This window comes from Capra hircus, chromosome 1, assembly GCF_001704415.2.
Source record: "Capra hircus breed San Clemente chromosome 1, ASM170441v1, whole genome shotgun sequence".
Taxonomy (NCBI): Eukaryota; Metazoa; Chordata; class Mammalia; order Artiodactyla; family Bovidae; genus Capra; species Capra hircus.
In genome coordinates this window covers 134,258,512-134,273,837 of record NC_030808.1, presented here as the reverse complement: position 1 = coordinate 134,273,837, position 15,326 = coordinate 134,258,512, and the positions used below count along the sequence as shown (strand labels likewise).

Sequence of the window (15,326 nt, the reverse complement as noted above, 5' to 3'; positions counted from 1 at the left end):
CCTCACTGTGGTCCAGGCTTCCATAAGACCTGGAGGGTTCATTCCATCCCGATCTTCAGTGGACCTTATCCAAGGCCACCTCTGGAAGCCTTAGGTCCTGGGAGGAGGCATGTGAGTGGCCCACAAGAGCCAGGGTATGATGTACAGGTAAGGTCCTGGTAACTGGAAGGCCCCATTTCACTAGTCCTATCCTACAGGTCTGGCAGGAGCACCCTGGCTGGGGACCACAGCATCCTCAGCCTCAGCTTCCTCCTCTGTAGACAGGGATAATATCACGACCCCACCAGGGGGTATGGCCAGAACCAAGCAAGATAAATAGTTGCTAATTCACACTCAGTGCTGCAGTCCATCAGGTGGCAAAGAGTAGGACATGACTGAACTGAATCCACACTCACTTTAGTGAGGTGTCACTCACTCTCATTTGGGGTGAGCTGCTTGCTGCCAGTCCATTTCAGAGAAGTGGGGGGCCCAGGCTTGTCTTTGTAGTGCTCAGAGGGGTAATAGGTTGAGGTGGGTCCCCTGAGTGACCTTGGGTTTGCCCTGGGGCCATCGTCCCAGGAATCCTGCCCTAAATGGATACTGACCTAGACTGCAAGAAGAACTAGCCACTTCCTGCTGGGGACTCAAGCTGACAGGCCTTTCTTCACTATCTGCCAGCATCTTTCCTTGGGGATGTTGAGTTAGCTGGTGTTACAGAGCAATTCCCCGAGAACCTCTGAGTCCTCCAGGGCTTCCTCCTCACTGCCTTCTGGACATAACCTTACAAGTTAGGACATGAGCGCTGAGGGCACCAGCGGTGACATCTTAGGCCCAAGTCTATGAGAGCTCTAGGCACCAGGCCCTTCAATCCAGAGCAGAAAGCCACAGCTGCAGGGAGGGGAGGTGAGTGAGTGGGGGAGTGGACATTGGGTGGGGCTCTAACCTGGCCTCTCCTCCAGCTGTAGCTGTGAGCCACCCTGCCTCCACCCTGAAGTGCTCTCAGATCTAGTCCCTTGCAGAGTCAGCAGCAGACGCCCTCGCCTGCCCTCCCTTCTGGGAGGATCTGTCCAGCAAAGTGAGCATTCCTAAGGAAGGGCCCTCTCAATCCCCACTGCTGAGTTAAACTTGTCCCAGGGTGGAGGGCCCTGTCCGGGCAGGCTCCGTCTCTGGGGGAGAGGCCAGGGAACTGCCGTGACTCGGAAGGAGGGAGGGCCAGGCGGGGGGAGCCGGGTCCCAGGGTGGCTGTAGAAGCTGTGCTGTGAGAGGAGAGACAGCTGAGGTCTTGACGGTGGTTGGGGTGGTGTGGGGGCGGGGATGGTGCTGGGAACAGACTACTCCAGCTCTGACTCTTACTGGCCATGCAATCTTGGACAGAAGACCACCTTTCTAAGCCTTGGTTTACTCATCTGTAAAATGAGGACGATAAGAGTACCGATCAAATATGACTGTTGTGAGGCATAACTCACGTGAGAATGACCGTGTACGTGGTCTGGCAGGGTGCCTGGCGTGAGGTTAGCACTCAGAGAAAGTGATGACAACCAGGGTGATGATGATGACAGCAGCAGCTTCTGTGGCCCAAGGACTTTATTGCTCTATCCCAGGCACAGCCAGCCTCTCACTGTTTCCCATGGGATGTGGGGGAGGGAAGGGTGCTCCAGCATCTCCGGGGCAGAGAGGGCCCTGCTCTCCACAGTCTGAGCTCTGACCCCACTCTCTCTGGCCAGGACAGCAGATCTGGGCACACAGGAGCTGGGAGAGAGGGGACAGGTAGTGGCAGAACCTTACCTTGGTTGTCGTAGGAAGTGATGACCTGGGTCTGCTGGGCATGCTGCTTCTCCACCAGGTTTCCTGTTGAAGGAAGACAAGAGGGGCCTGCAGTGACCATGGGGCCCAGGGTAGGATGGAATTTTCCCTGGGCAGAGCAGAGAGTTGCCAGGCTGGGTATCAACACGAGTGAATCAGTAGAATCTTACATCTGAACACAGAGGCAAGTGCCTAGGAGCCCGCGTACACACAGCCTCTCACTCTCAGTGGGGGCTAGCAGAGGTTAGTTTCTCTTCCAAAAGCTGGGCCTGCCTCCCATGGGCCAAGTGACCACCGCTCCTGACTTTGGTGCAGGCAGGCCAGTTTCCATAGCACAGCGTGAGGCCTCCTTGATCTCCACACCTTTCTACGGAGCAGCCTGGAAGGCTCTTATCTCAATCATGGGCCCATGGCTTTGACTGGTTAACTTTTTGCCAAAGACCCCATGGCCAGGTGAGACCCCGGGCTTGAACCCAAGTCTCCTAAGTCTGAACTCAGCCTCCTACCTCTCTCTGAGAGGAATGGAGAGTACCCTGCTCCTCCTCTAGCCTCGGAGTTGGGGTGCTTGCAGTTTGGTTCAGGTTCACCAACATTTGCAGGGCACCTGCCATGCACTGGCGATATTCGTGTCCCTGGGACACAGAGCCATGCTCAGAGCCTAGTGGAGTCAGGCTGCTATGGAGACATGCCCAGCTCCTGCCATAGACCATGGCAGGGTGCCCCCTGCCCCTCCCGTGAGATGCACCACCTCCCCTCCATCTCTGCTGCACATGTATGGCTGCTGTGGTGGTCTGGTCTTGCCCTTGAACCTCTGCTTCAAAGGGGCAGGGATGAGACTAAGGAAGGGCCACTACCACCCCAACCTGCCATCTTCTCCCCTGGCCTCCTGCTGAGCTGCAAACAGGCTGTTGGGCCTGTCCCTGGAAGTGACCACTGGCACAGGTGCAAGCATGCCTCTGGAGCACTGGCCCGATTTGGCTCTGTTCATATGTCATCGCTTGTATACCTAACCAGAGCTGCCACTCAGCATTTCCATGCTGTGGGCCAGGCAGAAGCCGGTCATGGTGGGTGGGTGACTCACTGAGCTGGACTGGATTGCTATTCTCCTTGCGGGGGTGGGGTCTTGCCCGGGGAAGCCCACCCACTCTAGGCTTCTCTGTAGCAGGCCCAACCAGGTCAGTTAGCCCCATGAAGGCTGAGGTTGGTCAGTTGGGCAAGGGTCAGGACCACTGCGTGTGCCAACTCAGGGTGAAGCAGTATGTGCTAGGCTGGAGCTCCAGGCCAGACCCAGGCGAAGACAAAGAGGCCACCTCCTGTGGGCACAGCTGGCTGTAATCTCCGCTCGGCTGGAGGGTGGAAGAAACAGGATCTGGGAAGGGAATCCTCAAGAAGGATGATTGGCTGGCATTAGCTGCTGTAAGGGTATTTATAGTCATGGCTGCGCAACTGGTTTCCCTGTGGCTGTGGGGCATTAGTCCCTGTGCTGCTAGGCAGACTTCAGCCAGGATCAAGGAAAGCAGCCAATCACAGCAGGGGAAGCCCGTTGCTGGGCAAGCTGAAGGCTCAGCCCAAACACCTGCTGCTCGGAAAAGTTTGGAGCACTTGGGCTCCCCCCACCCTGCCAGCACCTCAGCCAGAGGAGTGCATGGGTAGCAAGAGGGGGGACCAACAGCATGTTCATCCACACTTGTGCACCCTCTACCAAGTACAAGCCAGCAGCTGCTTCCTTCTCAGGTGAAAGCTGTCCAGTTTCCAAGGCTGAGCACCATGCTGGTCACCAGGGCTGGGTGACCTGGGCACCAGCAAGGCAAGTATGTACCCAGGACCTCACCATCAGAAAACGCAGAAAGAAGCTGTAGTTTTAACTTCTGCTTGCATTCAAGCATGTCACTTGAAAAAATAAATAAAATTTTACTTGAAGTTAATTTTAAATTACATATGTTGGCGGAGTGGTGGAATCCTCTTTCCCAAGTTCAAGGCCTCTATGCAGTCTCTCTCCAGCCCTGCATTTACCTAAAACTCTTAGGTGATTTTGCAAGAACTACTTAAAGCATTCTCTTTCTTAGCTAGCACCTAGTACCCACTTCACATCTTTAAGAAGAGTCTTGTAATAGCTAACATATCTTTTTGTGTTTTGTTATGTTTTTCCACTAATCTTCCCCCAAACCGGGAACCCTGAAAGATGGTAAAAAGGGGATGAATTCAGTATACTTCAATCCTCTCCTAATGTAAGAACATGCCCAAGAAGCCATAAGATGAATTTCCAGCAACTCAGGTGAAGCAGGAGCTGTAGCAAACAAAGACGTGGTGTCCTTTTCCTCCTACACGACCCGCTTGCCCTCCACGCACCCGCACACTGGCGGGGCACGCCTGCTTGCATGGGCTGCTATGTGCTTCTGAGGCTGTCAGGTCTCTTGGAGGTCTGATTCTTTTTGTAATTCTCATGAACCCACAGCACAGTTTTGCTAACTTAGCTGTCGGTTTAGGTAGAGCCAGAACTGGTGTGTCTCCCATCTATCTGATGGTCCCACCCCATGGATAAGGAAGACATCGCATGCATGCATGCCCATCAGCCAGGACTCTGAGGATGGTCCCTGGTTGGGGGAGGGTGTCTTGAGGATGAGTTATCTGCATGCATAGCCCAGGGGACACAGGCAAGCTCTCCACCTCTAGGGTGCTGAGACTTGGCTGGGGTGAATGGCATTATGATGCAGTCATTCTAACGTGGCCCCAGGAGGGCAGGCGTTCCTGACTATTCCATTCACGGGTTCATCTCCAACAACTGGAACACTTCCCAGAACCAAGCAATCACTGTACACCTTTACTGAGGGAATGAATGAATGAATTCACTTTTAGAAGTTCGTCCTCTCCTTCTGTTACTGTCAGAAGGATGGCAGAACGTAGGTGCTCAGTCTTGTTCATTTGGGGTCTTGTTTCTCCATTTGTAGAAGGTCATGGGGGATGGGTCCTTCCCACTGGCATTTGATGAGTCAGTCATCTGATCCTGGGGCTCAGATAGCCGGGGTCTGACTAAGTCCCCTACTGGGGCTCTGGGAGTGGAGGTCTTATTCTTGCTAGAATTCTCACATGCCCCCAGTGCAGTTCCATAGTATTTGTCCATGGAGGCTGGGCTTACGAATCCAGAAGGGCCAGAATAAGGCCCAGTGGAATGGTCCATGCATGGCACTGCCAGAGAAATCCTGGGCTTGCAGGGTGACTGACGCCTGGCACCATACAGAAGTGGCTTTGGAAGCTGGGATTTCTCTCAGATCTTATTGTATTCTGGGTTCCAGGCCAGGAGCCAAAGAACCCTGGACTGGCATCTTTCCAGGCCTTGAGTAACACCACCCAAGGCAGGCCACTGTCTTCCCTGTTTAGAAATATTTTTAAAAGATGGATGCCCTGCATAACCTGGGAAGCCCCTCCCCTGGGGACACACCCAAATCCACTATCCCAAACGATGCCAAGGTTTTCTTTATAGCTCAGCCAGTGAACAAGTGGGTGCTCAAGTTGATAGCACTGCCCCCTCAACAGCCTCCAGGAAACTGGGGGACCTGATGCCAAGGGGAATCTTCCAGGGTCATGGTGGCCCCAGAGGCCTGGCTGAGTCACACAAGCAGCCACTGTCTGAGTGGTTAGACATCTAGGCCAGTCATCAAACAAGTGAAACCCAACATTCATAGACATTTTTCAATGTGTTGAATTCAAGAGATTGGAAAGAAAATATAATGAAGATGAGAGAATTTACCACATAGATCATTTCCTTCTAGTTTCTGCCATCTCCGGATTCCGTTCCCGACGCCTTGAAGTCCTGTGAAGTGACAAAGACCAGCATGAGGCCCTCTGTGGAAGGAAACTCAGACCAAGTGTACCAATTGGGAATGGATCTGAGCTAAAGGTGGAATGTAGCTCTTTAGGGATCTGAGAGAGGCTGCCCACAAATGAGAAGAGCTCAGAGGAATGAATGAAACCCTCTACATTTAAAACATTAAAGAAAACATTACCATGGTAGTTTTCAGGGCTGGTGGTTGGTTATCAGGATCATTCAGGGAGAATTTTCACAATGGAGATGCCTCTTTGTCACGCCCATGTTTCCACTGCATAAGTATGGAAGCATTATTGTGAAGACACCTGCTAGATTCTTCATCTGCTAGAAGACATTCATTTTGCCTGCCTATTTCTGTGTGTGGTGAACCTTCTTCCACTTTGAGAGTCCTAAGGTAGGGTGGGGAGTAGGCAAAGATGGAAAGTGATAGATCTTTATGGGAACTGAGAGTGACGGTTGCCTGCTCTCCCAGCCACTTGCAGCTAGAGCAAGGACCCTGAGTGGCCGAGGCATCCGCTGAGATGTATCTGTGTCTCACTCTGTCTCGGGACCTGGTGAGGCAACAGGGAAGGGAATGGAAGTGGTTCTCTCTCTCTCTTTCTGGCGGCGGCTGGAAGTGGTGGCCACAAGGTCAAGTTCCTGGCACAGAACTGTCATATATTCTGGCAGTGCAAGCAGCTGCAATAAAATCAAGTTGCTGGCTTGGAAGGAGCATCGAGGGCTCCTTGGTGGCAGCAGAGGCCTCCTCACCAGGCCAGTCCTGCTCTGCAGCCTATGGCCACGTTCCTGGAAGCTCAGCCTCCAATATGAATCTCCAGCCCTTTCCACCACTCTGAGTGTCCCCAATCCTTTCTTGATACCCTTCTCTTCTGCAGAGCCCTCCATAGTCAGCATCTGGGACCTACCACTCAGAACCCTCACTGACACCCAGGGAGTGGAAAGCACATGTCCCATTGACTCTGGGGAGAAATCCTGAGGTACTGAAGCTTTTTCAGACCTGGTGCAGGCAGCTTTAGGCTACCTCCTCTATGGAGAATATGCAACAGGAGTTGAGGGCTTTCAGGAGTGTTTCAGAGAAGCATGGCTCTAAGGAAATGGCTCGGAAAATGCTAGGGCCCTGCAGAAAAGGAAAAGGCATCTCTGCTACCTTGCAGCCCAATATCTGGTGCACACACTCCATGCCTCCTTGTCCCTCTTAATCTTTTCTGCCACAAGGACACTGCAGAAAGCCACCTGCTCACACCCTCAGTCGGTCCTCTGCCCATGAAAGTAACCAAGCTTCGCTCTCCTGACAGAGAGCACAGACCCTCCTTTGTAGAGCCGGGAGGATTCCCTGCCTGGCAGGCCCTGGAGCGGAGCAGACCAGAGGACATGACACACTTGGAAGAGGGGGAGGGGTGTGTTTTGGATTTTTGTGCACCAGCAGGAGGCCTTGGAACAAGCTGGTCTTGTTCAGCATTTCTCCTCCTTGGCTTGTCCCGAGGAGCGGGCCCATGTGCTGGCTTAGCTAGGGGTCTCCTTACATCACTACTGTCCAGCGGGCCTTGGAGACCATGTGCTCTCCCTCTGCTCCAGCTCATAACTGTCTGATTGTCAATAAATGACACGGTCTCTCTGCTTCTATAATGTTTGGAAGAAACTTCCATCAGGAAAATATTTGGAGCAACATATCAGCAGAGAAGGCTCAGGAAACAGGGGTTTTCTTTCTCTGAGTTGTGATCATGAGTGTGAAGTGCGTTGGTCTGGCGTCACGTAGGGTTTGTGCCCAGTGTTGGACGCTTCACTGAGCAGTCCGCATCACTGGTGTCTCAGGGCCTTCTCTATGTTCTCCACCCTCTTTCTAGTGTCAGAACCTTTTGGAGAAATGTGATCAGAGCAGGAGAGGGAGGTGGGGACTCATGGGCTGACCTGGAGCTATGCCTTGTGGGGGGCCTCTGGCCCTCTGGACCACAGTGCATGCAGTAGTGGGCAGCCACATTTCTGTCAAGGAAGGCCCGGTGGCCTCTGTCAATTTCCTCAGTACAAACACCCTAGGCAGGCCGTGTCCCCTTCTCCCAGGGGCAGCTCTGAGAACACCAGAACCAACGAACCAAACAACTGCTAGGCCTCAAATCCCTCTGGAGACTGGGTGCCTGTCGACATTCTCGGCTCTCCACCATCTCTTTTCTCTCCCCTGCCTGCCTCCCCTGGACATCACCAGGAGCTAAGGGGCAGCTGCAGCCTGCGTGGCCTGGGGTGGGAGTGGGGGGCAGAGCCATCCATGGCCCCGCTGCTACCGCAGGGTGGGTGGAAAGCACGTATTCAATGTGCACAGGGGCTGTGGGGACAGAAGAGTTGGGGACAGACTTCGAGGAACACTGGAGCTGGAAGGGAGACGGGAGGCAGAAGTTTTACCTTGAGGGCTGTGAAACTTCACTTCCAAAGAGCCAGGGCACAGTCCGTCTAGGGCACCGCACTCCAGGCTCCTCAAGAGCTCCTGAGGGCTTCCTCAGAGACAGGGACTGGGGGCTCCCAGATGTCTGAGGGGCCGATTTAACCTCTAATAATATCCTTTTCCACTCTTCTCACATTGTTTCCTGTTCTCTGGAGAGCACAGGGGCCAGGGTCCTGCTTTCCACAACCACTCTGGGAACAGTCGCTTTATTTCACCAGTATCTCCTTCCGCGGAAAGTCTACAGGACAATTAGAATCATAGCTAAGCCAAAGTGGGGAGAGCAGCCACCCCAGCCTGTGTGCCTTTCACACCTTGCACGCCTTCTACTGTTGGAAGCTGGGAGAGGGCTCAAGAAGTGAGGCCATGATTTGCGCAAGGACACCAAGGAGGGCCCCATCTCAGTTTCTGGCTCAGTACACGAATTCCCCGGGGTCCCCTGCGCCCTGCAATGTGGCCCGTGGGGAGCAGGCCTCGGGCACGCAGGATTCAGGCCTGAGGCTCTGGTCCTTTTCCTCCAGGGCATCTTCCAACCTGATCTGCACCCTTCAAAGAGTGACCAAGAGGAAACTGGCTCCCGGGGTGACGGAAGCACCGCAGGCATGCACGGGGAAGTCAACCCGGGGCAATCACGGGGCTACGCGTTGCCACAGGACGCCAGAGCCGCAGCGCGGAGGCGCAGCCAGCTTTGGGGAGCAGTTCGGCCTCGCTGACCTCGTCCCGGGGGCGCCTGGGGCGCCCCCCGGCGGGCAGGCCCTGGGGCGAGGAGGTCGAGGGACCGGGGGCCGGGGCGGCCCGAGCGCGGTTTACCTCCTCTGCGCTGCGGCGGCGCGCCCGGGTCCGCCGGCCGGTCAGAGTGCGCGCCCTGAGCGGCGCGCCGCTTCTCCGAGTGCACGATCAGCAGCATGTCGATGGACACAGCGTTGCTGTCCTTCTTCAGCTCCATGGTGCCCCCCGCTCCGGCCGGTGCGCGGCGGCCGCTCGCGAGCCTGCCTGCGCTGCAAATGGCCCGTGCGCGCCGCTGCCCTGCGCGGGAGACCGCGAGGGCGCGGGAGAGGGCGCTCCCCGCCGCCCGGCCGCGGCGCTGCGTTTCGCTGACTCTGCCAAACTCGCCATTAGGGCCCGCCCGGGAGGGCGCTACCCTTATGAAGCAGCTCTAAGTCACCTTTGAAAGGAAATCCCTGGCCGTCCGCGCTCCGGAGCCTCCCTCCCCGTGCCCCTTGCCTCCCGGCCACTGCCTCATCCCGCAGTCCCCGGGGCCTCCCCGAGATAGTCCGCAGAAGACCTCAGAAAGCCGCAGCAAACACAGAAACCGCACAGTGCTGTCAACGGGGAGAATGAGTGCAGTAAAAGAGAAACGGCAAGGGGGCTTCAGATTCCATTGCAAGATGCGGCGAAATTGGCCGAGTTTTGCCCTTGGCGCCACTCTTTCTCCGAGTGGGCTTGGAGGTCGACAGCTCCCTCCGTTAGAGGGAGATGTGTAGGATGTTGAGGTCAGGACCCCTGCCCCGTTATGGCCCCACAAGAACTTGGAACTTGCCCACTGGACATCAGCCTAACCGTCCTCTCTGGCCTGAAGTGAAAGTCTTAACATCTCTGTACCTTCTAGAAGCCTGGCTCTAGCCCTGTTGGCAGAGGGGAGGGGGAGAGGAGGAGGCTGGGTACAGGGAGCAGCCTGCTTGGGCCGCGGTCAGGGAGCTGGACCTGAAGGCCCGTCTATTTTTAGCGAGGCCGGGCCTGCCCAGCCAGTAGCACCGCAGGGCTTTGGCTCTGGGACTCAGGAGTGTTTACAGCGCATCTACTTGGTAGCCTTTGGCACTGTGGGCCTACCCGCCTGGGGCCAGACCCTAACTTGACTTTCCACCAGTAAGAAATACCATGCAGCTGGAGGCCTTTGCTCTGGGACCCTCTTTGCTGTGGAGTTGAGTGACCCCACCTTGCACCATGGCCCCTGGAAGCTCCCCCACCTCTTGGAGGCAGACTCGACAGCACAGGCCTGGGTTCTACACTTGCTGCCCCTGTTCCCTTGGAAAAGCCACTTCCCCTGCATTTGGTCACCTGTGCCATGGGCGTAATTCAGACCCTCACCAGGCTGCTGTGACAGTGATATGCAGGTGAAGTGCCCGATGCATCGTAAGTGGTCTTCAAGTGGTAGCTGTCATTCTTCCCTCATTCTAAGGATGAGGAAAGGGACAGGTGAAGCGGCAAGTCAGTAATAGAGCTGGGCTCACACAGCTGAACCTCAGACTCAGAAACTCTTTCCCTGTTGACTGTGGCTCACAATGCCGGCACCTCGTTGCATCACTGCCGCCCCCTTGCCCACTGGGCAGCCAATGAAAGGAGCAGTCTCTGGCTTCCAGCAGTACTGATTGGAGGCTTGAGAGGGCTCAGCATGGAACCAGTAAAGGTGGCGATTCCCAAGGCAGTTTCCTTATACAGGGAACCCTGTCCTTCCCTGTCCTGTCTGTATGTGTTCACGTTCACAGACACACACACACACACACACACACACACACACACACACACACACACACAGAGACACGGCTGGGAGGCTGGCTGAGTCAGACGACCAGGGAAGTAAGAACTATGGTTTATTCAGCGTCACTCCATCCTTGGGGCTAAGTCCTTTGAGGGTGCAGATCCCAGCAGAAGCTGACTGGCTGGGGAGGGCAGGGAGCTGAAGCCCCCTCACCAGACATTGCATTCTCATTCCCACACTCACTTGCCTGCTGGGAGTGTCACCTTTAGGAGCTCACTCACAGTGACTTGCCTTCCACCATAACTTGCCTTTATAGAAGGGGGTGATGACCTGGAGGTGAGTGGGGGAGTGGCCAGTCTGAGCTCCACGAAGACGGTGTGGGGCCCCCTGCTTCTCTACGTTACCTGAGAATAGATTCTTTGGGATAGGGCTTCTCCCCCTTGGTTCGATGCACATTTGGGGCAAGAGAACTCTTTGCTGTAGGGGGATGTCCTGTGCATTGTAGGGTATTTGGCAGCATCCCTGAGATTTACCTACTAGATGCCAGGAGCACCCACATCCCACTTGAGACACCCAGAACGTTTCTAGACATTGACGTATGTTTCTTAGGAAACAAAAATGCAGTGAAAACACTGGCACAAACCCGTAAAAATAGAGGCCACGTTGCCTTGACTGCTTTGGGAGATGCTGCTGCTCCTGGATCTTGATGCTGCCCAAACCCTGGACCTACTCTGCAGAGGCTCCCACACACAGCCCCCAGTCCAGCAGCTGGCTTTCTGAGGCCCACAGAACTACTTCCTTCCAGGAGCTGGAGCAGAAAGAAGAGGTGAGGTGGGGTGCCTTCCTCACCCCACCCTTCCCCTATCCCTGGTCTCTGGTGACCCATGCCTCTATCTAGAGCCTCATTAGTTTTGGGCCGAGAGGGAGACATCAAAGGGAAGATGGTGTGGATGAAGGCATTTGGATGTATCTTGAAAGGGGAAGGGAAAGCAGGAGTGAAGACTGAGGTCATGAGTTATCAGTCAGAGGGTCTATCTCTATGCTTAAAATCCCCCTCCAGTTGGTCCCACAACCAGAGGAACAAAGAACAGACACAGCCTGTGATTGATACCCTGGTCCAACCTCCTTCTGCAGACCCGTGCCTTCCTCCTCTCCTGCCAACCCATACATGCTGCAGCCACGACCATGTCACTGCTCCCCAAGCACATCTGGCTTGTCTGCTTCCTGGCTTTGCTCCACATTCTAGCCCCTCCATCCTGCCACCATCTTGAACAACATGGGATTCAAGGACCTCTGTATTTTGATCCAACTAATTAGTCTATACCCTTGTCTTAGGATCTGACAAGCCAGGGGATATCTCCATTCTAGGTCAGAACTTTAATTATTTGAATCACAATGAGTTGGAAATTTCAGGATTCCGAAAGTCAAAGAGCAGTCAAATGACTGCATTTTGCCTTTATCCTTGTCATGTTTAATACCCAGACACGTCCAGTTGTCACCTACACTGCTCTCACCCCTTTCTTGAAGGGAGACTTCATTAGCTGAATGGTTCTGAGCCTTGAGCTGATTTTGCAAGATGGTGGGGGATGGTGGATGGGAGGAGGCTTGCTCTTGCCAGAAGAGAATGTGCTCCAACTCATAATATTGTTTTTCCTCAGAAATAATAGTTCCCCAGGGACCACCTAACTCTTACCTCTCTAGGTATTCCAAGAGGCAAGTTTTCCCCTTTTCTATAGAGACCTAATAGGCAAGCCAACCCTTGAAAGGCTCTTAGCAGGCAATCTGTAGACACAACATGCCTTTCTCCATTGGTACAGTGGAGAAGGGGCACACAGAGTGGGATGACTCAGTGAAGAGCGGAGACCAGGTCCCCACCTCTTAACACTCTCTCTTCCCTGGAGATGGGCAAACCATTACATGGGGGATAAGGCGTCTTTCCCAGAAACTTTTTCTACAGCAGGTGTGAGTTTCTCCAGGAGTCTTGACCAGCCTGGCTTGGTTTGTTTTCATTTCTAGGTGTTTATTTTTGCTTTCACTTCTTCCTGAAAGACCTCTTTGGACCTCCCTGTCAAGTACAGTCTCGCCATCCTTCAAGGCCTGACACCAGCCTTCACCTCCACCAGGAAGCCTTCCTGGTCACTCTAGCTCCTGGAGCTCCTAAAGAATGGCAGCTCTCTGATGCTTCTCTTTGTGTCCATTCCAATGGTTAACGTAACTTGGAAGATTTCCCCAGCTCTGGTCCCATGCTCATCAAATTTAGAAAAGCTGTCAATTCCCACTGGAGCAGTTATGTCAGGAAAATGTATGTTTCCATACTACCTCCTAGCAAGGTGACCTTGGGCAACATACTTAACCTCTCTGATCTTCAGTTTTCCTCATCTGTCAAATGCATGAGGGTGTTGCTGGGATTAAATGAAATAAAATGCTTAGCAATAGCTTAATTAAACCTACAGCAGCTGCCTGCATTCTGGACAGACTCCAGTCTGGTTCCTGGTCTGAGGAGGTTCTTGTGGATGTGTTTCCACAGTTGGGAAGGGGAGGAGCAGAAGAAATTGGAGGCATCTTTGACCCTCTCAAGGAGCAGAAAGTTGCCTTCCCTCCTGTGTCACTGTTCTCGGTTGCTATTCTGCCATTGCAGAGAAACTCAGTGAGCCACAGAATCCATTTTTTGCAGAACTGACATCAGATCTGTGCAGCAGAGTGTGGTTCGACTCAACTCTCCTTCCTTCCCACCCCCTGTACTCTGTGAACACTCTGTGAATCCACTGGGAAGTGCCTCTGTATCATATCCATTTTATGGATGAGAAAACTGAGGCTTAGAGACCAAAGGAGCCCTATACAGGGTCCCACAATGTCTCATACATAACAATGATGCCCTAACCCTTGACACCCTACCCTGTATGACTCCAAAGCTCATGTGCTGAAACAACCCCCACCCCTGTGACCATCACATGTCTATGAGTTAAGACTGCCTACCATCCTAGAGAGGGGAAGCGCAGGGTCATCAGCCTGCAGGGGAGATGCTTTCAACTGTCTTGACGAAAACACCTTGAGCCAGGGGCCCAAGACATCTGTTGAGGCTCTTGGAAAAATTCTCTGAGCTCAAGCCCCTAGTTGGGCCTTTGGCTCTGTGGCATCTTAGGGGAGAACTGGTGGCGCTGGCAGTAGACAAAAGTTGGTGGTTGGGAGCATTCTGCAGCCTCCAGGAGCAGTGAAGGATGGAGAGGGAGGCAGAGGCAGGCCATCTGCAGAGTTGTTGAGGTATGCTGTGGCGAGGATAGTTAAACTGTAAAGAAGACTTTACATTTCTGCTGGGTTTGCCATGGGGATGCTGCCCAGCGCAGGCAGCATCTTGTTCTTGAGACCTACTATGTGAAATGCCATTATGATTAAGTGAAACAGTAAGCATATAGGGAGGGAGTACCAGTCCTCCTAGAGAAGAGGGTCCAGGAATGCTATGAGGTGAAGCTGACCTCAGAACATGGTTCTTGGGGGTGAATGAGTAGGCAGAGCCCCAGAAGAAGGACGAGGACTTTCCAGGCTGAGGAGCAGCCTGGGGGGGATGGGTCGAGGATGAGGGAAGGGCTGGAGGCGAAAGAAATGACACCTTTCTGGAAGTGAAACTTGGACGGTCTGGTTGAGGCTGTGGTACAGGGAAGAGGGGTCAGAGGGGAGCCCAAGAGCAGAAGGGATCAGAAAGGGGAGACCTGTGCTAGGTGAGGCTCCTGCTGCCCAGCTGAGCCATGAGGACCAATGTCAGCAGGGACAAGTGAACAAGGAGGGGGTGGGCTGATGGGTAGTGGGTGTCTGGAGAGGGTGCTAGGTAAGGGGATGACACTATGAGAAGATCACTGAGTCCCGCCCTTGGGCTGTGGGAGGAAAGCAGTATCTGGGAGTGTGATGCTGAGTGCCCAGGTAAGGTGCGCCTGGGCTCAGAGTGGGAGCACTAGCAGGGGCCAGACGCTGGTGGCTGAACCAGGGGCCTCCACTCCAGCTCACTCCCCACACACATGTGACTACTGCAGGTGAGCAGGGCCTCCTCTCCTGCAGAGCCCCATGGGGGTGTCAGTGAAACAAGCCATCTTTCTAAACTCTTCAGTTCAGTTCAGTTCAGTTTCTCAGTTGTGTCTGACTCTGTGACCCCATGGACTGCAGCACACCAGGCCTCCCTGTCCATCACCAGCTCCTGGAGTTTACCTAAACTCATATCCATTGAGTCAGTGATGCCAACCACACATCTAATCCTCTGTTGTCCCCTTCTCCTCCTGCCTTCAATCTTTCCCAACATCAAAGTCTTTTCAAATGAGTCACTTCTTTTGCATTAGGTGGCCAAAGTATTGGAGTTTCAGCTTCAGCATCAGTCCTTCCAATGAATATTCAGGACTGATTTCCTTTAGGATGGACTGGTTGGATCTCCTTGCAGTCCAAGGGGCTCTCTAAACTCTTGCTCATTATTAAAAATTTAGGAAATGCCAGCACTATATATAGAAGAAAATAAAACCACCCAATTCTATCATCTAGGGATAATTACTTTTAAACATTTTGTTATTTAGCATTTCTTTAGACTACAACATTTAATTATTATAACATATACAACAAACGCATGTGTATACCCATATATACACATACACATATAATGTGTGCGTGTGCATGTGTGTGTTGCTAAATTGCTTCAGTCGTGCCTGACTCTTTGCAACCCCACAGACTGTAGCCCGCCAGGCTCCTCTGTTCATGAGATTCTCCAGGCAAGAATACTAGAGTGGATTGCCATGCCCTCCTCCAGAATGTGTGTGTATACTTATTTGAAA

General features: G+C 53.5%; 1 protein-coding gene across 1 annotated transcript in view; it reads right to left on the bottom strand.

Moving 5' to 3' along the window:
- The window catches only part of KY (kyphoscoliosis peptidase), a 52,022-nt gene extending 42,922 nt beyond the window's left edge, over positions 1-9,100 (bottom strand). Inside the window, exons 1-3 of the mRNA XM_018050935.1 lie at positions 8,850-9,100; positions 5,531-5,593; positions 1,765-1,827 (exon numbers count right to left, since the gene is read on the bottom strand). Of these exons, the coding sequence (XP_017906424.1) occupies positions 1,765-1,827; positions 5,531-5,593; positions 8,850-8,985 (262 nt within the window). The 5' untranslated portion in view covers positions 8,986-9,100. The remainder of the gene's footprint in view (positions 1-1,764; positions 1,828-5,530; positions 5,594-8,849) is intronic.